At 42.0% G+C, this 17,995-nt stretch overlaps 1 protein-coding gene across 1 annotated transcript; it reads right to left on the reverse strand.

Annotated features, from left to right (window-relative positions):
- Positions 1-827: 827 nt before the first annotated feature.
- Positions 828-5,857, reverse strand: LOC106564487 (uncharacterized). Its single transcript, XM_014130604.3, has 2 exons — positions 5,150-5,857; positions 828-3,036 (listed from the first exon to the last, which is right to left on the reverse strand). The coding sequence occupies exons 1-2, from the start codon at positions 5,607-5,609 to the stop codon at positions 2,222-2,224; spliced, it is 1,275 nt and encodes a 424-aa protein (XP_013986079.1). The 5' UTR covers positions 5,610-5,857; the 3' UTR covers positions 828-2,221.
- Between the last annotated feature and the right edge of the window lie 12,138 nt (positions 5,858-17,995).

The raw sequence follows: 17,995 nt of genomic DNA on the forward strand, positions 1-17,995 counted from the left end.
TTATAATAAACCCTGTTAGTGATAAACCCTGTCATAGTAAACCCTGTTGTGATAAACCCTGTTATAATAAACCCTGTTATTAATAAACCCTGTTGTGATAAACCCTGTTATAATAAACCCTGTTATTAATAAACCCTTTTATAAAAGGTAATGTGTTAAAACATCCTCTGTTTTTTGTTCTTTTTCACCTCCAGAGTTTTTATCTAGATGAGAGCATACTATTACTTTACAGGGGCAATCTGCTGTTCAAACAATAACAAGGCGTACCCCACCCCTGTTTTGGTAAAAAAAACTGGAGTTAAACAGGCTTATATGTTGGGTTCTGATGGGGTACGACAGTTGAACTAAGCTCATTAGGCATAACGAGTCAAAGGGTAATATATCATTCATTTAAAAGTTTGAAGTTGGATGTAGCAAATTTCCCCTTTAAAGTCACACTGTTAGATGTGAACATACTATTGCCTTAAAGTCACTCTGCAAGATACAAATAATCAGTGAGCCACCAATGCAGAAAATAACAGATAGCACTTGATTATCTGTAGTGCTCGAGGAATGACACACTCACACGCACACACAAAGCCAGAGTTGGAAAATTATCATTTCTTTACAGAGAGTATGTATCACAGCCTTAAGTGTCCATGTTTGCGCAGCAATTGCTTTTTGAGTGGTGCGACCGGTAAAGACGCTTGAGGGAGGACGGTCACGTGTGTTTTGCGAAGCGGGTCCCATGTTTCCAGCCAGGTATGAGCCGGGGTAGTCACTAAAGCTACAAGCTTCACGTGCCAAGATCTAAGTGCATGTGCTTGGTTGGAGTTGAATTTTTGGAGCAACAGACCAACAACCTTTTGGTAATGATACTGTAACACACCGGTCAACGCATTTCTAGACTCACTAGAGGGCGACAGCAGAGATTTCCATGTTGTTGTCTTCACCTTTTGAGGAAAAGAAGAATCACTTGAGCCATAATTTTTTATATTTAACCTTTATTTAACTAGGCAAGTCAGTGAAGAACAAATTCTTATTTACAACGACGGCCCACACCGACCAAACCTGGACGACGCTGGGCCATTTGTGTGCCGCCCTAAGGGATTCCCAATCACGGCCGGTTGTGATACAGACTGGAATCGAACCATGGTCTGTAGTGACGCCTCTAGCGCTGAGATGCAGTGACTTAGACCACTGTGATACAGCCTGGAATGGAACCAGGGATTGTAGTGAAGCCTCTAGCACTGAGATGCAGTGGCTTAGAGCTCTGTGATACAGCCTGGAATCGAACCAGGGTGTCTGTTGTGACACCTCTAGCACTGAGATGCAGTGCCTTAGACCGCTGTGATACAGCCTGGAATCGAACCAGGATGTCTGTAGTGACGCCTCTAGCACTGAGATGCAGTGCCTTATTCTACTGCGCCACTCAGAAGCCCATCATTCACCACTGGAAGCTAATTTGAAAGAAAACCAACTGCATATTTAAATAATAGTTATTTGTAATGAATGGTTTGTTTTGTTCTTACCTCGTTTTGTGCCAGTAGGCTGTGGGTTATTCTGACAGCAGCTAGTTGACAGCAAGCAAGCTAGTCTTTTAGCTTCCCAAATCTCCCCCATGTGAAATAATAAGTTATATACATAATTAGCCACGGTAAAATATTCTTCTACTCCCCAGTGTAACCTAAAACATGATGTCAAGTTGATATGCTGCTTCAATGTATTCACACTCATATCAACTTAAAGATAAACTATGCAGAAATCGCTCCACCATTTCCTGGCTCCTAAATTCTAGCAGTTCACCTAATTTCAGCTTGTGACAAAACAAGCAGTCATTGTGTAGAGAGTCATTGTACTATCTAAACCACTGTGAAATATATTTTACACAACCCAATATTGTTCAGCTGTTTTGAAGCTGGTGTACAAAACCTAAAGTAAAAGAAACAAAAACTAAACTTCAGAACAGGGAAGCATAGAAATTGCGCACATGGAACAGATCTACAGCTTCTTGGACTTTCTTTCAATGAGACTAACAGATCTATAACTCATATTTCTGTGTGAATGTGTGTCAGGTTTGCCCAAAAAGTTACATATTGTAGGTTTAAAATACAGTGTCATTATATCACCGAGAAAAGGCAAGGAATTAACAATGTGGCAAAGTGGCAGGTCTCAATTTTCAGGGAGCACAAAAAGTACATAAAACTGAGTAAATAAATATGACTTCACACTAGGAGCATTGCTAACGTTTCTCTATGGTGTGGATTCTTTCATGTTCTTTCAATTGCCTTAATGAGGTAAAACTCTTTACGCACAGGGAGCATTGGTAAGGCTTCTCTCCTGTGTGTATTCTCTCATGCATTTTCAGGTTCCCTAACTTGGTAAAACTCTTTCCACACTGAGAACAGTGATGAGGCTTCTCACCTGTGTGTATTCTCTTGTGCATTTTTAGACTCCCTAACTCTGTAAAACTCTTTCCACACAGGGAGCAGTGGAAAGGCTTATCTCCCGTGTGTGTCCGCTCATGTTTTTTCAGGTTGCTTAACTCGGTAAAACTCTTTCCACAAAGGGAGCAGTGGAAAGGCTTCTCCCCTGTGTGTATTCTCTTGTGTATTTTCAGGCTCCCTAACTCGGTAAAAGTCTTTCCACACTGAGAACAGTGATGAGGCTTCTCGCCTGTGTGTGTCCGCTCATGCCTTTTCATGTTGCCTAACTCTGTGAAACTCTTTCCGCACAGTGAGCAGTGGAAAGGCTTCTCTCCTGTGTGTGTTCTCTCATGTGATTTCAGGTACCCTAACTTGGTAAAACTCATTCCACACTGAGAGCATTCGTAAGGCTTCTCTCCTGTGTGTATTCTCTCATGTATTTTTAGGTTCCCTAACTGGGTAAAACTCTTCCCACACTGGGAGCAGTGATGAGGCTTTGCTCCAGTGTGCGTTCTCTCATGTCTTTTCAGGTTCCCTAACTTGGTAAAACTCTTCCCGCAGTGGGAGCAGTCGTGTCGTTTTGCTGGTTTGGACGTCTCTGGCTCTGGTTCCTCTGAGTCTGATCTTTCTCCTGCCAAAGACAAACGGAAGGTTTATTTAAACAGAGAGACCTGAATAAACACTAATTGAAAACACTATTGAACTTCACTGTTGTTATGCAAATCATTTGTGGCATAAGGAAACATTTCTGGTCAAACAGCCTTATAAAACATCTACCAGAATTAGTTTGAAACGGTATTAGAAATAGGCCTGCATCAAAACAGTCTTCAAAAATATCTACCAGAAATAAACAGATGTAGAAGGGGTCTTAGAAAGAGTCTGAAAATGGATTGGAAACAGTCTGAAAAGGGATTAGAAACAGTCTGAAAAGGGATTAGAAACAGTCTGAAAAGGGATTAGAAACAGTCTGAAAAGGGATTGGAAACTAGCTGAAAAGGGATTGGAAACAAGTTGAAAAGGGATTGGAAACAAGTTGAAAAGGGATTGGAAACAAGTTGAAAAGGGATTGGAAACAGCCTGAAAAGGTATTGGAAACAGGCTGCATCAAAACAATCATGTTGAAGTAAATTCCCCTGCCAACTATTATACTTAGTTTCAGATACTTTATTTTCCTTATGTACGTTTAAAGATATTCTCCTTTACTTTTGAATACTTTTTTCTTAAAGTAGTGCTCACTAGCCAAAAGTGGTCCATGAAAATCACGTACTACGTCACATGTAGATTTGTGCACCACGATATTACTCTCTTTTTGCTCTGCTGTGGGTGCATGATGAGCCTCTTGCTAGCCATCACTCATATGGTGGGGGGCTGAAGCTCATTTGTTGAACTTGAATTGCTAGGGGGCTGGCCCACGTGGGGGGAAATGTAGGGAAAATGGCGCAGCACAACTGTCAATTTTAAACTAGGAATTTTCGTGGCTAATTGAGGTAAGATATTGATTCTTCTCATAGATTATGCATGTATGAACTACACATCGACACATCCGGCTCAAAGAGGAAGGTTTAGAAAACGCTTAGTAGTCACCAAAGTTCCGGAGCACGTCTTTAAGAAAGTAGTGGCAGTGCCTTGTCATTTTGTCACTAAAAACAAACATATCATTAAAATATTTTGAGGAGGGTGGATAATATAAGTTCACATAAGTAACAAGTAAAAGTAGACCAAACAATAACATAGTGTTTTAACTGATATTCGATTGTGTTTATGAATTATTTAGTGAATAAAAGTTATCATTCTGTTACCAAAAAAAAAAAAATCAAGCCTTTTATTTCCATTTACTGTAACCAGCCCTCTCACCCACTGAGCACCGACGGACACCAGACATCCATGGACGTTGAAATACAGTATAGCAGAGCACACTAGAGTACCTGTTTAATTTACTGTATTTTACTTCACTGTACTTTACTGCACTATACTAAACTCTACTGAGCTCTACTCTACTGAACTCTACTCTACTCTACTGAGCTCTACTCTACTCTACTGAACTCTACTGAGCTCTACTCTACTGAACTCTACTGAACTCTACTCTACTGAGCTCTACTCTACTGAACTCTACTGAACTCTACTCTACTGAGCTCTACTCTACTGAACTGAACTCTACGGAACTCTACTCTACTGAAGAGTAGAAGCAGAAGATTTGGTTGTTCTAGCTATCTGTAAGAGGCTCCAAGAGAATCTGGAAACGCAGCCACTTCGTTAATGTAAAAGTTTTAAAAAAGCATGTACCAAAGGCAGATTGCCCCTTTAACATTTTTTTTACAGTACTGAACAACACATTCAAGTGTAGGATTTCAGTTGAATAACTCTTCAAAACGACACATTAGTTGAACAACTGCAGTGTTGGTGCCCCTGTTTTAAAGACGGTTCTCACTGTAGCTGCTTTTAGCAATGCTGGTGTATTTACACCAGCGTTGCTCGCAATTGCGTTGCACAAAAAAACTGAACAGTCAGAAGCCAGAAGTGAAATAAAATTACATTTTAACTTACTGAGTTGGTGAGCTGGACGATTGGTCTTTCAAACGGGAAGAATTTGAGACAAAATAGCTAACGGAACGTATTATTAAAACAGACTTTCCAAACGTTCCAGACCCACTTTCTCTCTGCTTTCAAAATAAAAGTTATTACTTTTTTGTGCACATATGGCACAAGTGCAGGACTTTTATTTTGATAAAAGCAGATATACTCACTGGTGATCATCAGATCTTGTTCAGTCTCCTCCTCCTCTCTTTCCTCATCCTCTTTCACTCTAGAAGGCTCTTCCTCTTTTTTCAATATAATATCCTCCTCCTCTTCTTCCTTTTTGATCCTGAAAGCTTCTACCTCCTCCTCTTCTTTCACTCCAAACGGTTCTTTCAATGTGATATCCTCCTCTTCCTCCTTTTTAATTCTGAAAGCTTCTACATCCTCCTCTTCCACAATAACAGTCTCTATCCACTCTTCCTCTTTCACGCCAAACGTTTCTTTCTCCTCTTTCACTGTAACATCCTCCTCCTCTTCTTCCTCTTTTATCATTTTGAAAGCCCCTTCCTCTCCTTTCACTGTAATATCCCCCTCTTCCTCTTTCACGACAATGTTCAGCCCCAGAGCTTCTTTCTCCGTCCAACAGACCTCCTCTTCTTTACCAGAGGAGAAGCTTACTGAGCTCATGTTCGGGGATGTTAGCTAGCTAGCTAGCTAGCTAGCTAGTTAGCATTAGCGACTAGCTTAGTGCTAGTTTGACTATCAATTTCAACAAATTGTCAAATACGTTTAGGTTAACTAACGTTACTAGATACGTAAACAGAATTGTGTTTAAAACACAGAGTAATATATCCAAAATGGGCTAAAGCGCTTCAATGTTTCGCTTTTCTGTTGGCTAGCAAGATACCGAAGTGGTTAAATAAGCAGCTTTGTTGTTGAAGTCCCGTCCACTAGATTATGCGTCACCCAAGAAGCAGTCACCTGAATCTCTCAACGTCATCTGCTGATTGGAGTGGGTAACGCAGTTTAGAAAAATATTCACTGCATTGTTTATTCTGGCCAACAATGTCATAAAAAAACATTTTCTCCTTTGCCAAGATAATCCATCCACCTGACAGGTCAAATACAGTGAAAACAGAGAAATCAAGCACAGAGAGACAGATTTCTCTGGTTTCACAGTATTTGATTTTGCTTTCTGTCTTATTTTGTCTCTATAAAGTGTGCTGTGTAAACAATTACTATTCTAGCATTAATTCATAATGTACATACAGTGAGGGAAAAAAGTATTTGAGCCCCTGCTTATTTTGTATGTTTGCCCACTGACAAAGAAATGATCAGTCTATAATTTTAATGGTAGGTTTATTTGAACAGTGAGAGACGGAATAACAACAAAAAAATCCAGAACAACGCATGTCAAAAATGTCATAAATTGATTTGCATTTTAATGAGGGAAATAAGTATTTGACCCCCAAAGCATAATGTTTCCATCTCCATGTTTGACGGTGGAGATGGTGTTATTGGGGTCATAGGCAGCATTCCTCCTCCTCCAAACACGGCGAGTTGAGTTGATGTCAAAGAGCTCCATTTGTGTTGTAGTCATCTGACCACAACACTTTCACCCAGTTGTCCTCTGAATCATTCAGATGTTCATTGTCAAACTTCAGACGGGCATGTATATGTGCTTTCTGGAGCAGGGGGACCTTGCGGGCGCTGCAGGATTTCAGTCCTTCACGGCGTTGTGTGTTACCAATTGTTTTCTTGGTGACTATGGTCCCAGCTGCCTTGAGATCATTGACAAGACACTCCCGTGTAGTTCTGGGCTGATTCCTCACCGTTCTCATGATCAGTGCAACTCCACAAGGTGAGATCTTGCATGGATCTTACACTCCCTTTAAGAGTGTGCTCCTAATCTCAGCTCGTTACCTGTATAAAAGACACCTGGGAGCCAGAAATCTTTCTGATTGAGAGGGGGTCAAATACTTATTTCCCTCATTAAAATGCAAATCAATTTCTAACATTTCTAACATGCGTTTTTCTGGATTTTTTTGTTGTTATTCTGTCTCTCACTGTGCAAATAAACCTACCATTAAAATTATAGACTGATCATTTCTTTGTCAGTGGGCAAACGTACAAAATCAGCAGGGGATCAAATACTTTTTTCCCCCACTGTATATACAATTTAGCAGATGGTTTAATCCAAAGCGATTTACTGTCATGCGTGCATACATTTTTACATATGGGTGGTCCCGGAAATCTAACCCACTATCCTGGTGTTGCAATGCTCTACCAAGATGCATGACAAGGGTTATACATGCTTTATGAAGCCTCAATTTAATATGATTTATAAAGCCTTTATTAATTGGTGCTTAATGCCGACATTTATAAAGCATTGGTTTATGTCATATTTCACATAGTGGGTTATGTCACATTTTGACATTGGTGGTTATGTCACACAGTTATGCCACATTTATGAACCCTTTATAAAGCATGAAATAAGGTTCTAGATGCTTTGTGACACATTCATGTAGTGTTTATGAAGGATTTATGAACCCTTTATAAGCTGTAGGTCATTTAAAACGGGACCCATTTATCTTTGTTTCATAGTACAGTTTCTTCACAGTAGTACAGTAGTACATAGTACAGTTTTAGTCACATGACTTCTCAATTTACAATAGGTTTGCCAATTGGCTGTGCAGCCAGACTTATTTTCCATTCCTTTTGCATCATCCTTCTCAATCATACCATTTTTCAATTCCTCATCAATCCACAAGGTTTGGACAGTTTTTACAGTCGTTTTCTTAATGGGTGCATGCTTATTAGTAACTGGGATATGAAATGTCATAAATGTGTCAAGGGCAGCGTCTGGTTGCTCCTCATTACACACCACGGACCAACAAATATTATTTACATCATCAACATAGGAATCACTACAAAACCTCTTGTATTACCTCTTATACACTATGTTAGGCCCAGCCTCTAGTTTTCCTACATATGGCTCCTATATTTTGATCACTACATCCGATGGATTTGGATACTGCTTTAAAGCAGATTTCTGCAGCATTAGTAAAGATGTGATCAATACATGTGGATGATTTCATTACTGTGCTGTTTGTAAATACCCTGGCAGGTTGACTGATAACCTGAACCAGGATGCAGGCACTAGTTACAGTTGGAAGCGTTTTCTTGAGTGAACAGCTTGATGAAAACCAGTAAATATTTAGCCACCCAGAAAATATACCTCTGTTGACATCACATACATTACCAAGCATTTCACACGTTATCCAGATACTGACTGTTAGCACTTGGTGGTCTATAACAACTTCCCACAAGAATGGGCTTTAGGTGAGGCAGGTGAACCTGGAGCCATAGTACTTCCACAGCATTTGACATCCGATCCTCTCTGAGCTTAACAGGAATATGACTGAGTATAAACATTGGAATTTCTGTCTCTTCTATAGAGGTTGTAATCATGTATTGCTACCATTGGTTCATCAAAGCTATGCTCTAAGTGAGTTTCAGAGATAGTATATGAATGTTATCTGTTACTAGTGACTTACTGATTTCATGACCCTTGTTTCTAAGGCTACACGTGTTAACGTGGACTATTTCTAGCACTTTTCTCAGATTCGAATTGTTACAAGCATTTCGCCAATTTCAACCGCAATAACATCTACTAAACACGTGTATGTGACAAATAAAATTTGATTTGAGAAGTAGACATGCTCATGTTATTAATGTTAGTGCAGGGTGATATGCACACAGTGGACTTCCTACGAGGGCAAACCGTCTCAGTGTTAATAGTATAATTCTGGTTTATAGGCACATGATTGCTGCATACAATAGCTGTTGAATTGACAGAGGCACTCAGGGGAGTTAAAGGAACATAAATTGCATAAGGGAATAGACTCTGATTTATTATAAACAATAGGATTTAATGTGGCATAACCAAAAACACAAATTCTCAGTCAAAAACATAAGTCAGAACACAGCCTCTCTATTCTCTCATGTGACTTCTGGTCCTCTGACTGGGAAAATGTCTTTCCACAATGAGAGCAGTGGTATGTCTTTCCTCCAGAGTGTCTTCTCTTATGCATTTTCAGGCTCCCTAACTGAGTAAAACTATTTCCACAGTGGGATCAGTGGTAGGGCTTCTCTCATTTGTGTGTCCTCATGTCTTTTCAAGCTCCGTAACTGAGTAAAACTCTTTCCACAGTGGGAGCAGTGGAAAGACTTTTCCTGTGTGTGTGTCATCTCATGTGATTTTAGGTACTGTGATCGTAAAAATCTCTTGTCACACTTGGAGCATTGGTAGGGCTTTTTTCCTGTGTGTATTCCTTCATGCCTATTCAGGTTTCCTATCTGGGTAAAACTATGATCACACTGGGAACATTGAAAAGGCTTCTCTCCTGTGTGTATTGTCTTGTGTGTTTTCAGGCTCCCTAACTGAGTAAATCTCTTTCCACACTGAGAGCAGTGGTAGGTCTTCCTCCCTTCTTTGTGTATTCCTTCATGCCTTTTCAGGCTCCCTATCTGGGTAAAACTCTTATCACACTGGGAACATTGGAAAGGCTTCTCTCCTGTGTGTGCCATCTCATGACGTTTTAGGTTCCCTAACGTAGAAAAACTGTTTCCACATTGAGAGCAGTGGTGTGGTCCTGCTGGTTTGGGCGTCTCTGGGTCTGGTTCCCCTAAAGGACTCTTCTCGCTGTCAGAGTCTGGTCTCTCTCCTGCCAAAGACAGAGTATTTGGTTAAACAGAGACCTGAATGAAACCTCCATTAAATAAAACTGTCTTCCTATTAGGTTTAATCTGGACTAGATCCCTCACTCACCTCAGGCCAGTCTTTGCAACATTTCATAAAATTCAGTCATGTTATAGGCTGCATTTTGTTTCCTTGATATTGTTTTGCTGGTGGCCCATTTTACAGTGCCTATAGAAAATCTACACCCCTTCGAATGTCTTTTTCCAAATTTTCTTGCGCAACAAAGTGGGATTGAAACAGATGCAATTGCAATTTGTTTTGTCATTGATCTACACAGATACTCCATAATGTCAAAGTGAAAAGAACATTCTAGAAATAGTTGTTGCATAAGTATTCAGTCCGTTTGTTTATAAGTACAATGTAGCTTAACAAATCACATAATAAGTTACACTTTTTGGCCTAAATACAAAGCCTTATGTTTGGGTAAAATCCAACAGCACATCACTGAGTAACCACCGCCTCATTATTTTTCAAGCATGGTGGTGGCTGCATCATGCTATGTGTATGTCTGACACCTGGCAAAGACTAGGGAGTTTTTCTGGATTTTTCAGGATGAAAATAAATGGGGATCGAGCTAAGCACAGACAAACTCCTAGAGGAAAACCTGCTTCAGTCTGCTTTACACCAGAGACAGGGAGAGGAATTCACCTTTCAGCAGGACAATATCCTACAACACTAAAGCCCAAATCTTCACTGGAGTTGCTAACCAAGAAGACAGTGAATGTTCCATAGTTACAGTTTTGACTTAAATCTGCTAGACAATCTCAACAGTATTACAGGGCTACATCCTCTTTAACCTTTTTAACATGTTGCTGATTGAAAATTAAAAAATTAAAACATTCTAATATCACAATTGGATTTTATTCTCCACCCCCCTGAGTTAATACTTGGTAGATGCACCTTTGGGGGCCATTACAGCTGTGAATCACTTGGAATAAGATTCTACCAACTTCTCACAACTCTTAGGGCAACATACACTGAGTGTACAAAACATTAAGAACACCTTCCTAATATTGAGTTGCACCCACTTCTGCCCCCAGAACAGCTTCAATTTGTCGGGGCATGGGACTCTGCAAGGTGTCAAAAGCGTTCCACAGGGATGCCGGTCCATGTTGACGCCAATGTTTCCCACAGTTGTGTCAAGTTGGCTGAATGTCCTTTGGGTGTTGTACCATTCTTGATACACACTGGAAACTGCTGAGAGTGAAAAACCCAGCCGCGTTGCAGTTCTTGACACAAACCGGTGTGCCTGGCACCTACTTATTTTAATAAGTATTTGTTCCCATATTCCTAGCACGCAATGACTACATTAAGCTTGTGATTCTACAAACTTGTTGGATGCATTTGCTGTTTGTTTTGGTTGTGTTTCAGATTATTTTGTGTCCAATAGAAAAAAAAGTACTTTATATCCAGAATCTCGGAAACCCACTAGTCTGTCAGCAGCGGTGTCTAGTTGCCTACTTGTATAGCCACATGCCGTTGGTCTGCTGAGCCCGACTCCGAGCTGGGGTAGTTTGTTTCACATCTCAGTGGCCCTCGAATTGTCCCAGGACAGGCGAGATCTAAACGGGTGGGTATAATTTGTGGAACGTCACAACAGGAATATGTTCCAAAAACTTCGTAAAGTACAAGGTTGCCAACAAACGCCACATACAAAGTAGCATGAATAATTCACCTAGCTAACTAACTAGCTGCCGAATAGGCATCAACTCACCACGTAGTTTATTCTTAATGTTTGTCCGTAGGCTACAAGAGTGAGGACAGACATTTTTCGGAATAAACTCCTTACCCGGTATCCTATTCTGCCACTATACAACTTTGTATGAGCTGTTTTTTTGGCAACCTTGTTATTTACAACGTTTTTGGAACAGATTCCTGTTGGAATGTACCACAAATTATACCCATCCCTGCAAAAACGAACGTAGCAGGCGTAAAAGAAACGCAACATGCTGCTAACAAGGCAAATCCGGGGGGGGCGTAGTCAAACATAACGAACAAACAACTGTTCATGATTCCACTCAATGGCTAAGAGGCAGACGCGATAAGAACTCAGATCAAGAATATAAACGTTCTGAGCTCTGATCAACACTGGGAACGCAATAAGTGGGTAAACGCCAGTTAACAAAATAAAAAAGGTATGTAAAACGCAATTTCGCAAATAAAAAGGGGTTGAAACAGTGCTTACGGTCCGCTACGTCCCTGGTTTTAATGTCTGAATTCAATGGTTCCATCTGCGGATTTTATAAAACACACAGATTAGTTCAACAAGTGTTGAGTTTTTGCCCCGTTTTTAAACCAGTACTCACTGATGTTAACCAGGTCTTCTGTCTCCTCCTCCTCTTTTGAGATAGCCTCCTCTTCCACTTTCACTGCAAAGGGTTCTTTCTCTTCTTTCACTGTAATATTCTCCTCTTCTTTCACGACAATGTTCAGCCCCAGAGCTTCTTTCTCCGACCAGCAGAACTCCTCTTCTTTAGCAGGAGGGGAGTAGCTTAGAGAGCTCATGGTCAGGGACGTTAGCATTAGCGACAAGCCTAGTGCTAGGCTCAGTATCAAACTTAACACGTTTTTTGCAGAGTTAACAAGCAAATTACTTTGAAGTAAACCAGTAGATACGTAAACATAATTGTGTTTAAAACACCGAGATTCATATACGAAAGAATTGCCAAAGAAACGTAAATACGTCGGTTTTATGTTGGCTAGCGAGATGGTTGAATCAGTAACCGTGTTGTTATTGAAGTGTCCTTTCCCGTCCACTAGATTAGACGTCACGCAAGAGGCCTCAACTGAAAGACTTAAGTCGCCATCTGCTGACTGGAGTGAGAAACGAAGATAAGACAAATATTCACTACATTTTTTATTCTGTCGTAAGTCATTGCAAAACAACCAGATAGCATGTTCTCTTACTTCTTACCAGTACTTTTCTCTACGCAATCACATCATTTTTTATTTGTAATGTAATATCTTATGTTGTTGTTGTCTATAACTTGTGTAAACTCTCATGTATTTATTTGTTTTATGTGTATCCCAGGATGAGTTGCTGCTGCAATAGCTAATGGGGATCCTAATAAAGTTAACACACTTAGACCTGAGGCATACAGAACAAAGCAGGGTCAATGATTTAGCCAGCTTACTTGCCTAAATATTCTGAGGGGGAAAAAATAAAAATACAAGTTTGAAATTGACTCAACCAAAAACGTTTAGTAATGAACCAGAAAATCAGTAGTTATTTGGGGTCCTTTATCAAAGTTAGCCATCTTATTGATACTCCTCTAAAAAAGCCACATTATGTAAGGTAACATATGCAAATGTAAACAGAGCAAATGCAAATAGCACTTGATTAACACATACGCAAACCGCCAGAGTTTGATACATTCACCTCCATGTGTATTTCGACAGGGAAGCTAAATTACAGAATGGCACCTTTTATTTAAAGAATGTTTATCTGTTTTACCGTTTAAAATAAAATGAGGGCATTCTATGGATCTAGTCCATGTGAAGTCATGAGGACAAATTCATTTATGATGTATTCATGTCTGGTACCATATTCCTCTGTCACTGACCACATCAAGCATTTGAGTAAAAAAAAAACGTGTTGGATGTATTTGCAGTTTGTTTTGGTTGTGTTTTGGATTATACACTGCTCAAAAAAATAAAGGGAACACTTAAACAACACAATGTAACTCCAAGTCAATCACACTTCTGTGAAATCAAACTGTCCACTTAGGAAGCAACACTGATTGACAATAAATTTCACATGCTGTTGTGCAAATGGAATAGACAACAGGTGGAAATTATAGGCAATTAGCAAGACACCCCCAATAAAGGAGTGGTTCTGAAGGTGGGGACCACAGACCACTTCTCAGTTCCTATGCTTCCTGGCTGATGTTTTGGTCACTTTTGAATGCTGGCGGTGCTTTCACTCTAGTGGTAGCATGAGACGGAGTCTACAACCCACACAAGTGGCTCAGGTAGTGCAGCTCATCCAGGATGGCACATCAATGCGAGCTGTGGCAAGAAGGTTTGCTGTGTCTGTCAGCGGTGTCCAGAGCATGGAGGCGCTACCAGGAGACAGGCCAGTACATCAGGAGACGTGGAGGAGGCCGTAGGAGGTCAACAACCCAGCAGCAGGACCGCTACCTCCGCCTTTGTGCAAGGAGGAGCAGGAGAAGCACTGCCAGAGCCCTGCAAAATGACCTCCAGCAGGCCACAAATGTGCATGTGTCTGCTCAAACTGTCAGAAACAGACTCCATGAGGGTGGTATGAGGGCCCGACGTCCACAGGTGGGGGTTGTGCTTACAGCCCAAAACCGTGCAGGACGTTTGGCATTTGCCAGAGAAAACCAAGATTGGCAAATTCGCCACTGGCGCCCTGTGCTCTTCACAGATGAAAGCAGGTTCAGACTGAGCACGTGACAGACGTGACAGAGTCTGGAGAAGCCGTGGAGAACGTTCTGCTGCCTGCAACATCCTCCAGCATGACCGGTTTGGCGGTGGGTCAGTCATGGTGTGGGGTGGCATTTCTTTGGGGGGCCGCACAGCCCTCCATGTGCTCGCCAGAGGTAGCCTGACTGCCATTAGGTACCGAGATGAGATCCTCAGACCCCTTGTGAGACCATATGCTGGTGCGGTCGGCCCTGGGTTCCTCCTAATGCAAGACAATGCTAGACCTCATGTGGCTGGAGTGTGTCAGCAGTTCCTGCAAGAGGAAGGCATTGATGCTATGGACTGGCCCGCCCGTTCCCCAGACCTGAATCCAATTGAGCACATCTGGGACATCATGTCTCGCTCCATCCACCAACGCCACGTTGCACCACAGACTGTCCAGGAGTTGGCGGATGCTTTAGTCCAGGTCTGGGAGGAGATCCCTCAGGAGACCATCCGCCACCTCATCAGGAGCATGCCCAGGCGTTGTAGGGAGGTCATACAGGCACGTGGAGGCCACACACACTACTGAGCCTCATTTTGACTTGTTTTAAGGACATTACATCAAAGTTGGATCAGCCTGTAGTGTGGTTTTCCACTTTAATTTTGAGTGCGACTCCAAATCCAGACTTCCATGGGTTGATAAATTGGATTTCCATTGATTATTTTTGTGTGATTTTATTGTCAGCACATTCAACTATGTAAAGAAAAAAGTATTTAATAAGATTATTTATTTCATTCAGATCTAGGATGTGTTGTTTAAGTGTTCCCTTTATTTTTTTGAGCAGTATATTTTGCCCAATAGGCCTTAAAAATGGTGAATAACATATTGGAGTCACTTTTATTGTAATTTTATTGTGAGAATAGAAGATGTTTCTGAACACTTCTATACTGAACAAAAATATAAACGCAACATGCAACAATTGTACTGAGTTAAAGTTCAAATAAGGAAATCAGTCAATGCAAATAAATTAATTAGGACCTAATCTATAGATTTCACATAACTGGGCAGGGGCGCAGCCATGGGTGGGCCTGGGAGGGCATAGGCCCACCCATTCAGAATGAGTTTTTCCCCAAAAAAGGGCTTCATTACGGACAGAAATACTCCTCAGTTTCATCAACTGTCCGGGTGGCTGGTCTCAGACAATCCCGCAGGTGAAGAAGCTGGATGTGGAGGTCCTGGGCTGGCGTGGTTACACGTGGTCTGTGGTTATGAGGCCGATTGGACGTACTGCCAAATTATTTAAAACAAGAAATGGTAGAGAAATTAACATTACATTCTCTGGCAACAGCTCCAGTGGACATTCCTGCAGTCAGCATGCCAATTGCACACTCCCTCAAAACTTGAGGCATGTGGCATTGTGTTGTGAGACAAAACTGCACATTTTAGAGTGGCTTTTTATTGTCCCTAGCACAAGCTGCTTGTCACGCTCTGACCTATGAGAGCTGTTTTTTCTCTGGTTAGTTAGGTCAGGGTGTGATATGGGTGGGCAGTCTGTTTTTTTGTTTCTATGTTTTGTTCTTGTTTTTCTATTTCTAGGTTGAGTTTTGGATGATGTCCAATTAGAGGCAGCTGGTTCGTGTTGTCTCTAATTGGAGATAATATTTAAGTTGGGGTTCGTCTATGGGGTTTTGTGGGTAGTTGTTTTCCGTTTTGTGAGTATCACCTGACGAAACTGTTGGCTGTCGTTTTGTTGTTTTGTTTAAGTGTTAACTTTAATGATAAGTATGAGCACTCTACACGCCGCGCCTTGGTCCCCTTTATACGACCCCTGTTACACTGCTGATCATCCTTGAGATGTTTCTACAACTTGGTTGGAGTCCACCTGTGGTAAATTCAATTGATTGGACATGATTTGGAAAAGCACACACCTGTCTGTATAAGGTCCCACAGTTGACAGTGCATGTCAGAGCAAAAACCAAGCCATGAGGTCGAGGGAATTGTCCGTAGAGCCCAGAGACAGGATTATGTAGAGGCACAGATCTGGGGAAGGTACAAAAACCTTTCTGCAGCATTGAAGGTCCCCAAGAACACAGTGGCTTCCATCCCTCTTAAATGGAAGAAGTTTGGAACCACCAAGTCTTCCTAGAGCTGGCTGCCCGGCAATGGGGAGAAGGGCCTTAGTCAGGGAGGTGGCCAAGAACCTGATGGTCACTCTGACAGAGCTCCAGAGTTCCTCTGTGGAGATGGGAGAACCTTCCAGAAGGACAACCATCTCTGCAGCACTCCAATAATCAGGCTTTTATGGTAGAGTGACCAGACGGAAGCCAATCCTCAGTAAAAGGCACATGACAGCCCGCTTGGAGATTGCCAAAAGGCTCCAAAAGGACTCTCAGAACATGAGAAACAAGATTCTCTGATTCTAATGAAACCAAGATTGAACTCTGTGGCCTGAATGCCAAGTGTCACATCTGGAGAAAACCAGGCACCACTCATCACCTGGCCAATACGATCCCTACAGTGAAGCATGGTGGTGGCAGCATCATGCCGAGGGGGATGTTTTCAGCGGCAGGGATTGGGAGACTAGTCAGGATCGAGGGAAAGATGAACGGAGCAAAGTACAGAGAGATCCTTGATGAAAACCTGCTCCAGAGCACTCAGGACCTCAGACTAAGGTGAAGGTTCACCATCCAACAGGACAACGACCCTAAGCACACAGCCAAGACAAAGCAGGAGTGGCTTCAGGAGAAGTCTGAATGTCCTTGAGTGGCCCAGCCAGAGCCTGGGCTTGAACCCAATCAAACGTCTCTGGAGAGACCTGAAAATAGCTGTGCAGCGATGCTCCCCATCCAACCTGACAAAGCTTGAGAGGATCTGCAGAGAACAATGGGAGAAACTCCCCAAATACAGGTGTGCCAAGCTTGTAGCGTCATACCCAAGAAGACTCGAGGCTGTAATCGCTGCCAAAGGGGCTTCAACAAAGTGCTGAGTAAAGGGTCTGAATACTGTCATATTTCATTTTTTTTGTGTATATATACATTTGTAACCATTTCTAAAAACCTGTTTTTGCTTTGTCATTATGGGTTATTGTGTGTAGATTGATGAGGGGGGAAAAACGATTTAATCAATTTTAGAGTAAGGCTGTGGGCCTCCTGAGTGGCGCAGCGGTCTATGGGACTGCATCACAGTGCTTGAGGCGTCACTACAGACCCGGGTTCGTTCCCAGGCTGTGTCACAACTGGCCGTGACAGGGAGTAACATAGGGCGGAGCACAAAGGGGAGGGTTTGACCGGGGGTGCATTACTTGGCTCATCCCACTCCTTGTGGCGGGCTGGGCTCCTACAGGCTGACTACGGTTGTCAGTTGAACAGTGTTTCCTCCGACACATTGGTGCAGCTGGCTTCCGGGTTAAGCAGGCGGGTGTTAAGGAGCGCGGTTTGGCGGGTCATGTTTCGGAGGACCTTCGCCTCTCTCGAGCCCATTTGGGAGTTGCAGCGATGAAACAAGATAGTAATTGGATATCACGAAATTGGGGAGAAAAAGTGGGTAAAATAAACAATAAAAAAATGAATAAGGCTGTAACAAATGTGGGAAAAGTGAAGGAGTCTGAATACTTTCTGAATGCAGACGCAGGTACAGCAACAGAAGAATACGGGGTGGAGAGAGACATCAGACAAGACAGAGAGAAGAATAGGGGATGGAGAGAGACACCAGACAAGACAGCAACAGAAGAATTAGATATGACGGAGAGAGACACCAGGAGAACAGAACAGGTCATAACAGAAGGAGACAGTAACAAACGAGAGCCTGAGACAGCAACAGACAAGACAGAGAAAGTGACAGAAGAGGGTAGATGGAGAGAGAAAAGAGATGGGTTGATCAGCGACAGCAACAGAAAAGGGTAGATGGAGAGAGACAGAAACAGACAAGACAGAGACAGCAACA

This window comes from Salmo salar, chromosome 12 (genome assembly GCF_965601325.2).
Source record: "Salmo salar chromosome 12, fSalSal1, whole genome shotgun sequence".
NCBI classification, from domain to species: Eukaryota; Metazoa; Chordata; class Actinopteri; order Salmoniformes; family Salmonidae; genus Salmo; species Salmo salar.

Bases quoted from the DNA above. Each gene is read 5' to 3' on its own strand.
- LOC106564487 (XM_014130604.3), bottom strand. From the start codon at position 5,609: ATGAGCTCAGTAAGCTTCTCCTCTGGTAAAGAAGAGGAGGTCTGTTGG. The intron at 3,037-5,149 runs GTGAGTATATCT...TGTCTTTGGCAG, and splicing joins ACAAGATCTGATGATCACCA to GAGAAAGATCAGACTCAGAG.